Source organism: Ailuropoda melanoleuca, chromosome 7 (assembly GCF_002007445.2).
Source record: "Ailuropoda melanoleuca isolate Jingjing chromosome 7, ASM200744v2, whole genome shotgun sequence".
Lineage (NCBI taxonomy): Eukaryota > Metazoa > Chordata > Mammalia > Carnivora > Ursidae > Ailuropoda > Ailuropoda melanoleuca.
This window is the reverse complement of record NC_048224.1, coordinates 80,002,598-80,020,584: the sequence shown is the minus strand read 5'-3', so window position 1 is coordinate 80,020,584 and position 17,987 is coordinate 80,002,598. Positions and strand designations below refer to the sequence as shown.

The window sequence follows — 17,987 nt, the reverse complement described above, 5'->3', positions numbered from 1 at the left end:
TTTCCAACCCCACCAGCCGCCAGTCGCCAGCCGCCCCGCGTGGGCTCCCGGAGCTCCCTGTCTCAGTCTGGTGTCTCGCGGGTGCTGACCGCTAGTCCGCCTGCTCCCCCGTGCAGATGGCCCTCCAGCCGCCAGCCGCCAGCCACCCCTCGCACGCTCCCGGAGCTCCCGGTCTCAGCCTCGATCCAGTGAGCACACCGGAGCTCCGGAGCTCCGTGAGATGCTTGGTGGTGCACGCTCCCGGCTCACGGACTCAGTCTGCTGTTTCCAGAGTGCGGGTCCGCGGTCCACCTGCTCCCCGGTGCAGGTGGCCCGGCAGCCGCCCTGCGCGCGCTCCTGGAGCTCGCGTTCTAAGTCTGCTGTCTCGCGGGTGCCATCCGCGAGTCCGCCTGCTCCCCCGTGCAGGTGGCCTGCCAACCGCCAGTAGTCCCGTGTTCGCTCCCGGAGCTCCCGTTCTCAGTCTGCTGTCTCAAGCGTGCGGGTCCGCGGTCTGACCGCTCCCCCGTGCAGGTGGCTACTGCTTCCCGGCGCCCTGACACGGCGGCTCCCTCCCCCTTCTGTTTTTCAATTAGATTTTTTTTCTGTTTGAAAGATTTTTTTAAAAAGTTAAAAAGTTCCAGTTATCAAAACATAGTAATTAAAAGCACAGACTTTGAAATAAAATATCTGGGTTCAAATCCCAACTATGCTATTAAATAATTGCATTAATTACTTAAAATCTCCCTGCCTTTATTTTCTAATATGTAAAGTGTAATGATGACAGTACCAAACTCCTAGTTACATTGTGGGGATTAAATGAAATGTGAAGAGTTCCAGGCAAGAGGTTGTAATAGCTCAATAATAATGGCCGTTATTATTATCCCTCAAAGATATACTATCAATTTTTTAAAAGATTTTATTTTTGGGGTGGCTGGGTGTCTCAGTCAGTTAAGCATCTGGCTTCAGCTCAGGTCATGATCCCAGAGTCCCGGGATCGAGCCCTGCATCAGGCTCCCTGCTCAGCGGGGAGTCTGCTTCTCCTGCTGACCCTCACCCCGCTCGCGCTCTCTCTGTCAAATAAATAAATCTTTTTTTTAAAAAAAATTTATTTTTAAGTAATCTCTACACACAACATGGGGCTTGAACTCACAGCCCTGAGATCAAGAGTTGTATGCTCCACTGACTGAGCCAGCCAGGTGGTCCATATACTATCAGTTTTTAGCAGCAGAATTATCTTTTTTTAGTCTTTTTCTAGTAAGTACGCAATAAGCATGTTTTTATTTAAAAGAGGTGAATGTCTAAGCTTCTCTAGCTCTTTCAAAGTTGTTTCAAGGATGCTACAAAGTACATCTTTATTTGAGAAAATTGTATCAAATGAGGCATTGTATCAAACTGATAAAAAGGCTAGTTGGGCCTGAATTTCTTGAATAAGAAATTATTTTAGATTTTTTTCAATTGAAGTATAGTTGATATATATTACGTTAGCTTCAGGTGTACAACATACTGATTTCAGCAAATGTATGCATTATGCTATGTTTTCCACGAGGGTAGCACCATCTGTCACCATACAATGCTATTACAATACCGTTGACTATATGCCCTGTGCGGCACCCTTCATCCCGTGACTTGGTCATTCCATAAGTGGAAACCTGTACTTCCTGCTCCCATTTCACCCATTTTGCCCATCCCCTTACCCTCTCCTTTCTGGGAGCCATTATTTTGTTCTCTGTATTTATGAGTTTGCTTCTATTGTTTTTTAGATTCTGTATATAAGTGAAATGATACGGTATTTGTCTTTCTCTGACTTATTTCACTAAGAATAATATGCTCTAGATCCATCCATGCTTTTGCAAATGGCAAGATCTTTTTTATGGCCAAGTAGTATTACATTTTATGTATATACCGCCTCTTTTTCCATTTATCTATGATGGATGCTTGAGTTGCTTCCATATCTTGGCTTTTGGAAATGATGTTGCAATAAACACAGGGGTGCAGATACCTTTTCAAATTAGTGTTTTTGTGTTCTTTGGGTAAATACCCAGCAATGGAATTACTGGATCGTATGGTAATTCTATTTTTAATTTTTTGAGGAAGCTCCATACCATTTTTCACAGTGGACACGCCAACTTAGATTCTCACCAACAGTGCACAAGGATTCCTTTTTCTCCACATTCTTGCCAACACTTATTTTTTTTCTTGTCTTTTATTCTAGCCATTCTGACAGGTGTTAGGTGATAGCTCCTTGCGGCTTTGATTTGCATCTCCTTGATGATGAGTGATGTTGAGCATCTTTCCATTTGTCTGTGGGCATCTGTGTGCCTTCTTGGAAAAGTGTCTATTCAGGTCCTCTACCCATTGTTTCATTGGATTGTTTGGGGTTTTCTAGTGTTGAGTCATATAAGTTTTTAATATATTTTAGAAATTAACTCCTTATCAGACATATCATTTGCAAATATCTTCTCCTGTTCAGTAGATAGCCTTTTCATTTGTTGATGCTTTCCTTCACTATGGAAAACCTTTTTATTTTGGTTTAGTCCCAGTAGTTTATTTTTGCTTTGTTTCCCTTGCCTAGGATACATATGTAGAAAAATATTGCTAAGGGTAATGTCAAAGGGCTTACTGCCCATGTTTTCTTCTAGGAGTTTTATGGTTTCAGGTTCTTACATTTAGGTCTTTAATGCATTTTGAGTTTATTTTTGTGTATGGTATAGGAAAGTGGTCCAGTTTCATTCTTTTGCATGGCATGTCTAGTTTTCCCAGCACCATTTCTCTTCGATAAATATACCCATTGTATATTTTTGCCTCCTTTGTCATTAATTAATTGACCCAAAAAACATGGGTTTATTTCTGGGCTTCCTGATCTGTTCCGTTGATCTATGTGTCTACTTTTGTGCCAGTACCATACTATCTTGATTACTACAGCTTTGTAGTATATCTTGAAATCTGAGATTGTGATACCTCCAGCTTTGTTCTTTCTCGAGATTGCTTTGGCTATTTAAGGTCTTTTGGAGAAGGGCCATATGCACCCCAATGTCCATAGTTGCATTGTCCACAATAGCCAAATCGTGGAAGGAGCCAAGATGCCCTTCAACAGATGACTGGATTAAGAAGCTGTGGTCCATATATACAATGGAATATTACTCAGCTATCAGAAAGAACGAATTCTCAACATTTGCTGCAACATGGACGGCCCTGGAGGAGATAATGCTAAGTGAAATAAGTCAAGCAGAGAAAGACAATTATCATATGATTTCTCTCATCTATGGAACATAAGAACTAGGATGATCGGTAGGGGAAGAAAGGGATAAAGAAAAGGGGGGTAATCAGAAGGGGGAATGAAACATGAGAGACTATGGTCTATGAGAAACAAACTGAAGACTTCAGAGGGGAGCGGGTGGGGGAATGGGATAGACTGGTGATGGGTAATAAGGAGGGCACGTATTGCATGGTGCACTGGGTGTTATACGCAACTAATGAAGCATCAAACTTTACATCGGAATCCGGGGATGTACTGTATGGTGATTAACATAAGATAATAAAAAATAAAAAATAAAAATAAGGTCTTTTGGTTCCATACAAATTTTAGGATTCTTTGTTCTAATTCTGTGAAAAATGTTGTAGTATTTTGACAGGGATTGAATTAAATCTGTAGATTGCTTTGGATACTGTGGACATTTTAACCATATTAATTCTTCCAACCTATGAGTATAGACTACCTTTCCATTTGTTTGTGGTGTCTTCAATTTCTTTCATCAGTATTTTATAGTTTTCAGAGTACAGGTCTTTCACCTCCTTGGTTAAGTTTAATCCTAGGTTTTTTATTGCTTTTGATGCAATTATAAATTATTTTCTTGATTTCTCTTTCTGCTACTTTGTCATTAGTGTATACAAACATAACCTATTTCTGTGTATTAATTTTGTATCCCATGACCTTACTGAATTTATTTATCAGTTCTAATAGTCTTTTTAAAGATTTTATTTATTTGTTTATCTAGAGAGAGAGTGGTTTTGTGGGGGAGCAGAAGAAGAGAGAGAGAAAGAATCTCAAGCAGACTCTGTGCTGATCACAGAGCTCAATGCAGAGCTCAATCTCACAACCCCAGGACCGTGACCTGTGCCAAAATCAAGAGTCAGAATCAACCGAGCCACTCAGGTGTCCCAGTTCTAATAGTTTTTTGATGGAATCTTTAGGATTTTCTGTGTATAGTATCATGGCACCTGCAAATAATGACAGTTTTACTTCTTCCTTACCGATTTGGATGGCTTTTATTTCTATCCTGTCTGATTGCTATGGCTAGGACTTCCAGTACTATGCTGAACAAAAGTAGCAAGAGTGTACATCCTTTTCTTGTTCCTATTAGAGGAAAAGCTCTCAGTTCTTTACCATTGATTATGTCAGCTGTTGGTTGTTCATATATGGCCTTTATTATGTTGAGGTGTGCTTCCTCTAAACCACTTTGTGGAGAGTTTTTATCATGAATGAAAAATTTTGTCAAATGCTTTTTCTACATCTATTGAGATGATCATATGATTTTCATTCTTTGTTTTGTTGATGTGGTATATCATGTTGATTGATTTGCAAATATTGAACCATCCTTGCATCCCCGGAATAAATCCCACTCAATTGTGGTGAATGATCCTTTTGATATATTGTTGAATATGGTTTGTTAATATTTTGTTGAGGATTTTGCATCTATGTTCATCAGGGATATTGGCCTATAGTTTTCTTTTTTTGTAGTTTTTGTCTGGTTTTGGTATCAGGGTAATGCTGGCCTTGAAGTATATATTTGGAAGTTTTCCTCCTACTATTTTCTGGAATAGATCAGTATGATAGGTATTAACTCTCCTTTAAATGGTTAGTGGAATTCACCTGTGAATCCATCTGGTTCAACTTCAGTTTGGTGGTTGTTTTTGATTACTAATTCAATTTTGTTACTTATAATTGGTCTGTTCAGACTTTCTGTTTCTTCTTCATTCAGTTTTGGAAGATTATATGTTTCTAGGAAATTTTCCCATTTCTTCTAGACTTTAATTTGTTGGCATATAATTTTTTGTACTACTCTCTTATAATTCTTTGTATCTCTGTGTTATTAGTTGTTACTTCTGTTTTGTTTCTGCTTTTATTTATTTGGGTCCTATCTCTTTTTTTCTTGATAAGTCTAGCTAAAGTTTCCTCAATTTTATTTATCCTTTCAAAGATACAGCTCTCAGTTTCATTGATCTTTTTGTTTTTTAGTATCTATTTTTGCTCTACATTACATCCTTCCTTCTACAGCTTTGAGCTTATTTGTTCATTTTCTAACTCTTTTAAGGCATGAGGTTAGGTTGTTTATTTTATTTATTTAATTTATTTTTTTAAAGATTTTATTTATTTATTTGACAGAGATAGAGACAGCCAGTGAGAGAGGGAACACAAGCAGGGGGAATGGGAGAGGAAGAAGCAGTCTCATAGCGGAGGAGCCTGATGTGGGGCTCGATCCCATAACGCCGGGATCACGACCTGAGCCGAAGGCAGACACTTAACCGCTGTGCCACCCAGGTGCCCCAGGTTGTTTATTTTAGATTTTTCTTATTTCTGGAGGTATGTTTTTATTACTATAAACTTCCCTCTTAGAACTGCTTTTGCTGCACCCAAAGATTGAGGAGTATTGTGTTTTCATTTTTGTCTCCATGATTTTTTATTTCCCTTTTGATTTCTTCATTGACCTATTAGTTGTTTATTAACACATTTAGCCTCCACAAGTTTTCCACTTTTTTTTCTCATGATTGATTTCTAGTTTTGTACCAACGTGGTCCAAAGATGCATGATGTGATTTCAATACTCTTAAATTTATTGAGGTTTGTTTTGTGGTCTAACACGGGATCAATCCTGGAGAATTTTCCATGTGTATTTGAAAAGAATGTGTATTCTGTTGATTTTGGATGGAATGGTCTATGTATATCTGTTAAGTCCATTTGGTCTAATATGTCATTCAAAGATACTGTTTTCTAATGCATTTTCTGCCAGGATAATCTCTCCATTGATGTAAGTAGGGTGTTAAAGTCTCTTACTATTATTGTATTACTATCAGTTTATCCCTTTATGTCTGTTAATATCTGCTTTATCTATTTAGGTGATCCAATGTTGGGTGCATAGATATTTTTAATTGTTATATCCTCTTGTTGGATTGATCCCTTTATCCTTATGTAAAGCCCTTTTTTGTGTGTCTTGTCACAGTGTTTGTTTTAATGTCTCTTTTGCCTGATGTATTGTCACTCCAGCATTTTTTTTTCATTTCCATTTGCATGGAAAACCTTTTTCCATTCTTCGACTGCCAATCTATGTGTGTGTTTAGGTATGAACTGAGTCTCTTGTAGGAAGCATAGAGATGGGTCTTGTTTTTCCATTCTGTCACCCTATATCTTTCTATTAGAGTATTTAAGTCATGTATATTTAGAGTAATTATTGATAGGTGTGTACTTACTGCCATTTTTAAAATTATTTCTTTGTAGCACTTCTCTGTTCCTTTCTTGTTCTCTTTCCTTGTGATTATGACTTTTTAGTGTTATGCTTAGCTTTCTTTCTCTTTATTTTTTGTGTATCTATTATAGGTTTTGGGGTTGTGGTCACCATGAGGTTTGTATATAACATCCCAAGTATGTAACAGTCTATATTAAGCTGATGATCACTTAAGTTCAAACACATTCTAAAAGAACTTCTTTTTTACTTCCCCCTCCATGTTTTATGTATATGTTGTGATATGTACATCTTTTTATAGTTTTCTTCTAATTATTGCCTTTTTTTCTTTTCTACTTAAAGAAGTCCCTTTAACATTTCTTATGAGGCTGGTTTAATGGTGATGAACTCCTTTACCTTTGTTGGCCTGAGAAACTCTTTACTTCTCCTTCAACTCTGAGAGATAACCTTGCTGGGTAGAATGTTCTTGGTTGTAGGTTTTTTCCCATTCCGCTTTTTGAATGTATTGTGCCATTCCTTTCTGACCTGCAAAATTTCTGCTGAAAAATCAGCCAATTAGCATTATGGGGTTTCCCTTGTGTATAACTTTTTGCTTCTTTCTTGCCACTTTTAAAATTCTCTCTGTATCTTTAACCTTTGACATTTTAATTATTATGTATTGTTATGTAAATCTCCTTGGGCTCATGTTGTTTGGAACTCTCTGTGCTTCCTGAACCAAGCTGTCTGTTTCCTTACTCAGGGAAGTTTTCAGCTATTATTTCTTCAAGTAAGTTTTCTGCCCCCTTATATTCTCTTCCTGTGATGCCTATAATGTCAATATTTGTTTTCTTGATGTTGTCGAAGGGATCCCTTAAACTATTCATTTTTTTAAAATTCCTACGTTTATTTGCTGTTCAGCTTGTGTGTTTTCCATTATCATGCCTTCAGGTTGCTGATTTGTTCTCCTGCATCTGATAATCTGTTGATTCCCTGTACTGTGTTTTCATTTCAGTTATTGTGTTCTTCAACTCTAGTTGGTGCTCTTTTATGTTTTCTATCCCTCTGTTGAAGGTCTTACTGAGTTCTTCCATTCTTCTCTCCAGTCCAGTAAGCATTTTTATGATCATGACTTTAAACTTTATCAGATATATTGCTTACCTCTGTTTTACTTAGTTCTTTTTTTGAGGTTTTGTCTTACTTTTTTGTTTAAAGCATATTCCTCTGTCTCCTTATTGTACTTGACTTTCTTTGTTTGTTTTCATGAATTAAGCAGATCAGCTACTTCTAAACTTTGAAGGAATGGTCTTTGTGTATGGTCATCCCCTGTGTAGACAGTGTGTGCCTGGTGACTTTGGCTGACTAGAGCTGTGGATGGCCTGGGCTGTGGGTCCCAGAATACTCCATGCTGGGCTCTCCTGGTAGGATGGCCAGAGCTGTAGTAGGCACTGGCCAGAGTGGCCCCTGGGCTTTCTGCACAGAGGACATCCTGACAGACTGGCTGAAGCTGAAATGAGTACAATCCAGGGAGTCCCTGGGCTCTCCATGCAGAGGGAACTTTGCAGAATGGCTGAAGCTGAAGTAGGTGCAATTGGAGGGATCCCGTCCCTGTCCCTATAGAAGGTGCCCTGATGGGGTGGCTAGAGCTGAGGCACAGGCTGGAGGTTCCAGGGCACTCCATGTAGGGGGCACCCTGGTTGGGTGTCTGGAGTTAAGGTGGCATGCAGGCCAGGGGGTCCTGGGGAGCTTTTCACAGGAGACACCCTAGCAGGCAGCTATAGCTAAAGTGATTGTGCAGGCCAGGGAAGTCTTGGGGCTCTCCATGCAGAGGGTGCCCTGAGAGGACAGTTGAAGCCAAAGTGGGTGCAAATCAGTGTCCTGGGGTGCTCCACGTAGGGGTGCTCTGGCAGGTTGGCTGGAACCAAAGCAGGTATGAGTTGGGAGGTCCTAGAGTGCTCTGTGCTAACAGAGCCCTAACCAGCTGCCTGAAGCAGAAGTGGTTCAGGCCTAGTATGTTCCATGGCACTTTGTACCTGTATCACCTGGGCACAACAGCCAGAGTTGTAGTGACCACTAATCAGGGATGTCCCGGTATATACTGCACTGGGGCTGCCTTGGTGGGACAACTATGGCTGGAGTGGATTAGTGACCCTTGGCTCATTGAGGTGGCAGGCCATCTAGGGCACCTGGACCCTGCTCCTGGTCACAGTATCAATGTGGAGGGGAAGCAGAAACCATGGCACTCACCAGCCTCTCTGACCCAGAGCTCATTCTAAGTTCTAACAGGTCACCTGCTGTTCGGCAAATTTGTAGGGCTGGAACTTTTATATACTGGTTTCTCTTTTAAAGTGTGTCTTTTTGTCTGTTCCCCAGGGCAGATGAATCTGCTTGTGGTCCCTCAGTACTGTCCTTCCCCACCGCAGTTTGCAGTGTTAGGAGTGGGGGAGGGGTCCCTTCATTACCATGTCTCCCTCTCTCTCCCATTCTGTGTGTGGTCTCTCGATCTCCCGTTGTGCAGAAGCCATTCTGTCAGCTCTCAGTTCTTCTTCAGGAGGAACTGCTCTATAAATAGGTGTAGATTAGTTCTGTCCGTGGAGGAGGTGAGTTTAGCATCTTCCTAGGGCACGATCTTGGACTGGACTTCCCCTCTTTTACTTACATCTTAGGTGCTCTGAGCCACTTTAAGGGACACACACACGTGCACCCAGTCACACACGTATACACACTACCTCTCTGGAGTCAGGAAAATTACCTCAGTCTCTGCTTACAGATTCAAGAACTTGGACTATAACCTGTGCATAATGGGGAGGATGACGGACACCGCTGAGAAAGAATAAAGTTTGAGGATTGTTGTAAAAGACCCTGTAAACTGGCATTAAGATGTCTTTGACGACGTGAAAGTTGCTTAAACCCATAGAACCTCAGCTTCTCCCTCCTTATGCAGGGTATTTACCTCACAGAGTGGTTGTAAGGATTGTATGAGATCTGTAAAGTATTACCCAAGTGTTAGTTATAATTATGAAAGCCAGAACTGTATTTTATTTAGCAATCCAAGATGCTGCTTCTGACTTCAGGAACAAAAGATCTCTTACAGACGTCCATCTAACCAGCTTGGTGAATATTCTGGTGCTCTCTATCCCCTCTATAAACACACCTCCGGCGTCCACTGGCATGTTGAAAACTTGCGGCTAGTAAGCTTCAGTTTAGTGCGCCTGTGTGTTTCTGCTTCCACCAGTGTCTGCCGGTTCTACTCATTATTATACTTACATCAGATAATCAAATATTATGTAGATCTGTAAAATGTCAGCGTGAAAAGAACGTTACCATTTTATGAGCCCTTAGTTGAATGTTTCAAGAAGATTCAAAGAAGTTGAGTGGCTACAACCGAAATTGTAGCTAAGTGCAAGGAAGACTAATATAAAACACTGGGAGAAAAGCCCCAGTGGTAAAATCTAAGAGCTTCTTCACCTAGATTGCTGTAAAGAATCTGAAACTAGAAAGTTTCGTTGGTGCAGTGGTTTATACCATGGGCCTGGCCTTTCTAAGAAAATAACTCCAACTGGGAGACTCATACTTAAAAAGTTAAAACCTTTGTCTAATATCAGAAGTTTAGTGGATAAGTATACATGTATGTTTTCAGTTAAGATAAAATATTGGAGGTAAGAATTATCATTTTTACGCTTCCCTGCTGTACCTGACTTGACTGGGTGATAGAACAAGGACATGGAATCCACAAAAGTGTTTTTCAGATGGGGAAATACCAGTTATAAAGACCCAGAGATGTCCTCCAGAAAGAATTGAAATGGTAACAGTCGATACCACTAGACCTGACAAATAGTCAGGATTTCCATTAGCAAGAAGTCTACGTATCATAGCATGAGGTGGTAAAAAGTCTTTTTTGGAAGTACTTGGCTTAGAATATTTTTCAAACTATGGGTGCAAAATAAGTTTAGTTGTTTGTTGAAAAAAAAAGGAATAGAATAGAAAATAGAATATATCTGAAGTTAAAAGGGTAACCTTGAAATTACGCAAAGTAAGTTCAGCATATACCGGCTACAACAAAAGCTACAGATAGCTGTAGAAATAAAAGATGCACTGTTTTTTTTTTAATTTTTAATAATATTTTTTATTATATTATGTTAGTCACCATACAGTAGATCCTTAGTTTTTGATGTAAAGTTCCATGATTCATTACTTGCCTATAACACCCAGTGCACCATGCAATATGTGCCCTCCTTAATACCCATCACCAGCCTATCCCATTCCCCCACCCCTCTCCCCTCTGAAGCCCTCAGTTTGTTTCCCAGAGTCCATAGTCTCTCGTGGTTCATTCCCCCTTCTGTTTACCCCCCTCCCCGTTTCTTCCCTTTCTTCTCCTACCAATCTTCTTACTTCTTATGTTCCATAAATGAGTGAAACCATATGATAATTGTCTTTCTCTGCACTGTATTTTTTAAATCAAATTTTGTATAGCAAGGGCAAAAATATAAATTAGAATAAAACATGAACTTTGAGGATGAAATGACATGAAATCAAGGGTTTGCTCTAAAATGCTATAGGGGGCGCCTGGGTGGCTCAGTTGGTTAAGTGTCCAACTCTTGGTCTCAGCTCGGATCTTGATCTCAGGGTCGTAGTTGCAAGCCCGGCATTGGGCTCTGTGCTGGGTGTGGAGCCTACTCAAAAAAAAAAAAGTTTAAAAATGAAATGCTATAGGAGAAGAGAGGAAGAAAAACAGGGAGGGAGGGAAGATGAGAGAAATAAGTACAGCAATATAATGTACTCCGGAAACAGATATATGGGGTTCATTCTACTGTTCTCTTTACTTTTCACGTATGTTTTGTAACACACTTAAAGACTCAAAAATAGAAGGAAAAATGGGTGTTATAAATGCTATGTCATGTTTTGGGTTCCGGCCATGTTTTATCTTTTATTGGTACTTTTATTTACGTTAGTTAGAAAAACAGTGTGTGTAATTTGTTCTTAATTGGTAAGTACCTCTTAAGCTCTAGAGTCCTGGAGTAGACCTCATTGCCTCTGCCCGTTACTGCAGCCCCCAGCAGTGGTGATTCAGGAACAATCTACATGTGCACACGTGCCTCCGTCACCCAGGACAGATTTCCAGGTACAACCTCAGAGCCGTGAAACAGCTTTGACTATTCCTGAATTGAAATCTTTTGAACAAGACTTTCAGAGTGAAAGAAAATAGATCCAAAATGAGCTCTTTGCATATTTCTGACAGCATTTTTATACCAAGTACTGCCATGAACGATGGTTCATGGACTGACTTCTTTTCTTTTCCAGGAAGAACTGGAACTATGGTTTGTGCCTACCTTATTGCCAGTGAAATATTTGTAACTGCAGAGGTATGAAAGATGTTACTACAGATGATCTTTGCTGATTGATTTTGATAGTTCTGAAACCTCACTGGTAGGATGTTAAGATGATTCTTTGAGTCGTGATACTTAATGAAGTTGTAATTAGTGATGCTCTTATTAGCCTGGTTTTGACACTTCCTTGTTTTTTTCCAAAATTTTATTTAAATTCTAGTTAGTTATTATACCATATTTTCTTGTTTAATTGCACTGGTTAGTAACTGACCTAGGTGCCTCTTACTCTGGGCCAGGGCTAGGGTGAGGTCCATGAGACACTCACCTCAGGCACAAAATTTAAGGGAATGCCAAAATTTTCAGTAATTAAGAGAAATAACATAGTGCAGTATTTTTTAAAATCAAAATTAATGCAAAAAAAATCCATGATGTCTACAGTAATACCAACATTTTAAATAAAGATAGGGCCTAATAAGGACAGGATTAAAGTGGGGTAAGGTCAGTCTGTCCAAGTGCAGAACAACTCGACAGTCCTAATGCTTGTTTCACCTCACTTCATCCCAGCCCCACTCTCAGGCCCCCAGTTAGGGGACTGTCTCCTTCCTCACAAGAATAATATCAAGACTGAATTGGTAAGTTCTCCAAAGGACCTCCAACATCCTTAGAAGCACTAGGTAGATAAAAGGTACATTTCCCAATGCAGAACAAAGTCTCTCCCAGATGTTATTAACCTCTCATAGCCCATGGGGTCTGTTGGAATCTGTGTCCTCTGAACATTTCTGCAGACACAGGGTGGGCTATTTCCAGTTCTTAAAGTGGGGTTCTCAGTCTCATTTTGCCATGATCGTGCTGAGAAGCTCCCACTGAGCAGATGTGCCCAGAAGCTCTGCTCCCCACTTGGCCTGCAGTCCAAGAAGAGAAGCTTCTGGCTGTCTACAGAGCCCCACCCTCTGACGCCACCATCTGCTCTGTTCCTAATTTGAGACACACAGGTTAGGAAAATGGATGTTCTCCGATAGTAGTTTTTCAAACTGGGTCCAATCTATCAGTGAGTCATAAAGTCAACTTACTGGGTTGCGATGAGCATTTTTTAATATAAAATGGACTCGATTAGAATAGAAAATATCGAAAGGTAAGTATTGTTTTGTGAAACTTTGGTTTCAGTTGTGTGTATGTGTGTTTGGGTAAAAAGCCTTGATACGACTTTTGTTGTTGTTGACTTTAATTTGAGCAGCCTCTGCCCAAAGACTGCTGACTTAAGGAAACAATGGGCCCTTAGAAATGTTAAGAATGCCTGACACAGGAGAAGAGCAGATGAACCATGATTGCATTGCCCCTTTTCTGTAGGAGAGCCTTTATTATTTTGGAGAACGGCGCACAGATAAAAGCACCAGCACTAAATTTCAGGGAGTTGAAACTCCTTCTCAGGTAAGCTGTCTTTCTTAAAATAGCGTTCTTCGGGGAGTTCAGCACCTATTATCTGGTTTCATTTTGGACTCTTTTCCTCTGGTGGTCAGGCAGCTCCTCTCGGTGCCCGTGACAGGCCCTGATCCCTCCCAGGGCCCGAGAGCTTAGAGTTCAAGAGTTGGTTCCCTTCCCAAAGTAGGAAGGTCTCATTTCTAAGATTCCAGACTCAAAGATTATGGAAAGTCACTAGCCTTTGATTTCCCTCTGAGAGGAACAGAGTCTTTCACAAACCCCTACTAGGGCAATTGACCTCTTGCAGAACATCACGTGTGTGTGTGTGTGTGTGTGTGTGTGTGTGTGTGTGTGTGTGTGAGAGAGAGAGAGAGAGAGAGANCTCTGAGAGGAACAGAGTCTTTCACAAACCCCTACTAGGGCAATTGACCTCTTGCAGAACATCACATGTGTGTGTGTGTGTGTGTGTGTGTGAGAGAGAGAGAGAGAGAGAGAGAGAGAGAGAGATATGGAGAGACAGGAGGGGGCTGCTGTATTTTGAAAGAAAAAAGGGAAATTAACATCTTTCAAAAACCTATTCCAGACACTATTGTACTTTGACATTTATTATTTCATTTAATGGTCAGAAAATCCATGTGGAATATATGCAGTTACCCTATTTTATCCTTTTAAAAAAAGTTTTATGATGAATAATTTCAAACATAAAAAGTTGAGACAATCCTATAAGTCCCGTTATAGTCCTCACGCCACTTCAGCCATCATTTTATCATGTTTCATTCATTCCCTCCCCACTTTCCTCACACATACACCCCTTCTCCATGTAATCTGGACTACTGTGGAGGAAATCCCAGCTGTCAGATCATTTTAATCTCACAAGTATTTTAGTGTGACATCTCACATAGACTCTCGGGGCGGGGGGGAAAGGATCGTATCTAAAAATATTATATTTTAAGGGGCAACTGGGTGGCTCAGTTGGTTAAGCGTCCAACTCTTGATTTCAGCTCAGTATCATAATCTCAGAGTTATGAGATCAAGCCCTACAATGGGCTCTACGTTCAATGAGGAGTCTGCTGGAGATTCTCTCTCTCTTTCTCTCCTCCTGCCCCTCCCTGCTAAAACAAATAAATCTTTAAAAAAATAAAAATAAAAATATTATACCTTAATGATACCTTAATAATATCCAGTTTCCATAATTACCTTAAATGTTTCTAAAATTTAGTTTGTTTCAATCAGGATCCAAACAAGGGCCACATATTTCATTGGGTTGCTAGATAGCTTCAGTCTCTTTTAGTTGATAAGTTTCCCACTTCTCTCTTTTATTCCTTATAATCTGCTTATTGCAGAAACTGGAGTATTTTTCCTATAGAGTTTACAACATTCTAGACTTTGATGTAAAGCCATGCGAGGGGTATTATATTCATTATCTCATTTAATATTCTTGAAAATTCTCAGTGGGCTCCATTATGGTTCCCATTTTATAGACTGGGAAACTGAGCTTCAGGGAAACTAACTTGTGGAACCAAGAACTCGAATCCAACTCTGTCAGACTCTGAAGCCCATCATTTCCGTTCTGTGCACAGCTTCTCTTCATCGCCTTTTCCATATCGCTCCTCAGGCTGAAGTGAGAGCTGGTTAGGAACCCTTAAGTAGACGTGGATGTGGCTGTGAATGGAAGTTTGGAGTTAAGTGCTGGGAGCCAGATAGATACCCTTGGACTTTGTTAGCAGCACATCGTAACTGCTGACTCAAGATGTTTCGTTTGGGGCAAAAGAACGAAGCCTTATCCACTGATACTTTTCTGCCACCCCCAAGCAAAAAAGGAAGAAAAAAAAGTCAAAGGCCATAGGCTAAAAGTCATAAACGAACTTACTGAAGCCTAGCTGGACTCAGGGAGATCATTCCCATGCTCAAGACCCATGCTGGTTTCCGACGGCCGGTGGCCCTCAAGGTCTTCTACGATGTGATTTTTCCAACCATTTCTTGTACTATGGGCCTCACACGTCCCACACACCAACACATTTGGACCATTTATGTTTTCCCACCCTCTCCACACTTTATATCCACATGCCGCTGCTCATGGAGGCCCCTTTCCAGAAGCCACTTTCCCTTGGAGCATAGTCTCTCGCTTTTTCAGTTCTTACAGCCCTTTGTGTTTTTGGAGGGGGACTAAGTTACTTCTTATGATTCTCTAGCTGTTTGAAGGAGTGACTTCTCTACCCCTCTTGCAGCCAAGGCCCATGTCTTACTCATCTTGGCACCATTTGCCTCCCAAAGTGTCTCACACAGCATTCCCTTTGTGGGTAGGGAATGCTTACTAGACACATGTTCTTTGTACTAACTCCTGTTCCAAACCCTTGTTGTTTGAGGCTGTAGGAGAAGGAAGAGTGGGGGCAGAAGCAGCTTGAGGGCCCTGGTGGGTAACAAGCCTTTGGTGGAAAGTAGAGAATATGGTGCCAGGAGCCGAGGGGCTGTTAGCTGGAACTCCTTCAAAGACTCTCCCTGTACATCCGCCCTTCCCCCCCAACTTCTGCACCCTGCAGTTTCTCTAACTTCAGCCCAGAACTGGCATGCCAAAGGCTACAGTGGACTCTCTTCCAATTCACTGGGCTAACAACACAAGGGTGGTAAATCACAGATACCGTCATATTTTGACTGTGCTTTGCGGCCCGTTCTGTGGACTATATTTCATCCATCCCCAAGTTAAGAATTTGCATGAGCGTTTCTTTTGACTGGCCCTTTCCAATGGTAAGTATGGCAGTTAATTTTATTAACACTTCCCATTGGGTGGGGAAAAAAATCTTTGAACTTTGAAGTCTAGTTGATTCAGTACCAGAACGCTTGTACTTTTTTTTTTAAGATTTATTATTTGAGAGAGAGAGAGAGTGCGTGCACAGGCAGGGGGAAGGGGGATGGGGGAGGGGCAGAGGGAGAAGGAGAGAGAGTCTTAAGCAGACTCCCCGTTTTAAGCACCCTTCGATCTCATGACCCTGAGATCACAACCTAAGCCAAGACCAAGAGTCAGATGCTTAACCAACTGCGTCACCCAGGCACTCCCAGAACACTTCCACTTCCTGAAGAGTCAAGGAGAGGGGCGCCTGGCTGGCTCAGTTGGTAGAACATGAGACTCTTGATCTCAGGGTTGTAAGTTCAAGGCCCATGTGGGTGTAAAGATTACCTAAAATTTTTTAAAAAAATCTTCAAGAAGTCAAGGAGAGCCCTTGTGAGCAGTTTGCCACAAGAGAAGGACTAGGCTAAGAGAATCCAGGGCTTCCTCGCGAAAGTAGAATTAGAGCTGGCTGCAGGGATAAGAGCATATGTATCTACCTCATGGTGTGTGGGGGTCTCCTTGAGCCCTTTCATGACTTGGAAGCTGATCTCTGCGGAACCACAAATCTCCCTTTAACTCAGTCACAGCTAAGGCTCCCCCCCAGACTGAGCTTTTCCACAGTTGCACTAACTACATCTTGGTGTAATGTTGTAGCTCTTCCTGCTGGTTCTGGTAGGTGCCCTCTCAATCACGAGTAGCCTGTAAACAACACCCGGTTCCCTTCTTGTTCCTTTCCCACAGCACTGAGTTCAGTATCTTTCTTCTAAGGGAGATAGTCAGTCATGAGGCAGCAAAAATAAACATGCCAGGTTATATAATGGTGCTCAAGAAACGTTTCTTTAATTAATGATTCTCCTTAAATTCTATGTAAAAAAAAAAATCAGGAACGCTGAGTGTAGACTTTTCATCTCCACTTAAATTGAGGCTTCTGTTGTTTTGCAGAATAGATATGTTGGATATTTTGCAGATGTGAAAAATATCTACAACATGAGTCTCCCTCCAAGGAAAACGCTTAAGATAAAAAAAATCGTCATTTATTCCATTCATGGTAAGTGCTTTATGTGTAATTGGAGAATTGGGCAGGAGGGCAATGTTCCGACTCTTCTGGCGTGGGACGGTTGCTCCTAACTGTACCGACAGTCCCAACTCATGGCTGTCCTTTTGTGCATCCTCATGTATGAGCCCCTCTCCCCAGAAGAGCCCAACCACCCTTAGATATCCTCTCTTCACCATTTTGGGGGGCTCCATCCCCTTCTCTTTTCTCCTATTCTCACTGCTGCCTTGGCCTCAGCCCAGGATGGGCTTTTCAGAATACAACCTCTGATGGAGAAGAGAGGAAGGGCTCATGAGCCCTGGAGACCACCTCTTCCTCAAGTCCACCTCTAGTTCAGGGTTCATCTTGGCACCCCTGTATCATTTTCTCAACTGCTCCTTTCAGAAATCCTTTTTTTCCCTCTCATCACCCTGGTCTCTCCCTCTCCCCTCCCTCCTCCACCCTTAATCCCCTTACCCTAGCCACTCAAGATGTCTTAATATGTCTTAAATACACAAAGATATATTTAAGACTAAATACCCAAACAGCAAATGAATTTTGTCGCCACAAATTATTTATCAATAACCACCAAGTGCTGCTCTGGGCTAGCCCCTATGCTAGTGTTTCTCTGCCCCTAAGAAGGAGAGGAATGAAATAGATAGATAGGTAGGTAGGTAGGTAGGTAGGTAGGTAGATAGATAGGTAGTTGGATAGATAGATGGATGGATGGGTGGGTGGGTGGGTAGATGGATGGATAGATAGATAGACAAAGAGCTGACCATAGTGTTGGGCACATAGACACTGGGCCCTGCCCAGCTGCGGGGGAAGAAAAGCTTCCTAGGGAGCACCACCCAGTCATCCCTACCAGAATTTACATAAACACAGAAAGGGGGTTGGGAGAAACCTGGACTCTCTAGGGGGCGTCTTTCAGCCTTCTAGCTCTTATTAGTTATTACCAGGAGTAAAAAT

General features: G+C 41.3%; 1 protein-coding gene across 1 annotated transcript in view; it reads left to right on the top strand.

The window, feature by feature from the left end:
* Positions 1-17,987, top strand: part of LOC100471847 (phosphatidylinositol 3,4,5-trisphosphate 3-phosphatase TPTE2) — a 125,991-nt gene that overhangs the window by 91,657 nt on the left and 16,347 nt on the right. Inside the window, exons 13-15 of the mRNA XM_019797998.2 lie at positions 11,714-11,775; positions 13,087-13,167; positions 16,928-17,033. Of these exons, the coding sequence (XP_019653557.2) occupies positions 11,714-11,775; positions 13,087-13,167; positions 16,928-17,033 (249 nt within the window). The remainder of the gene's footprint in view (positions 1-11,713; positions 11,776-13,086; positions 13,168-16,927; positions 17,034-17,987) is intronic.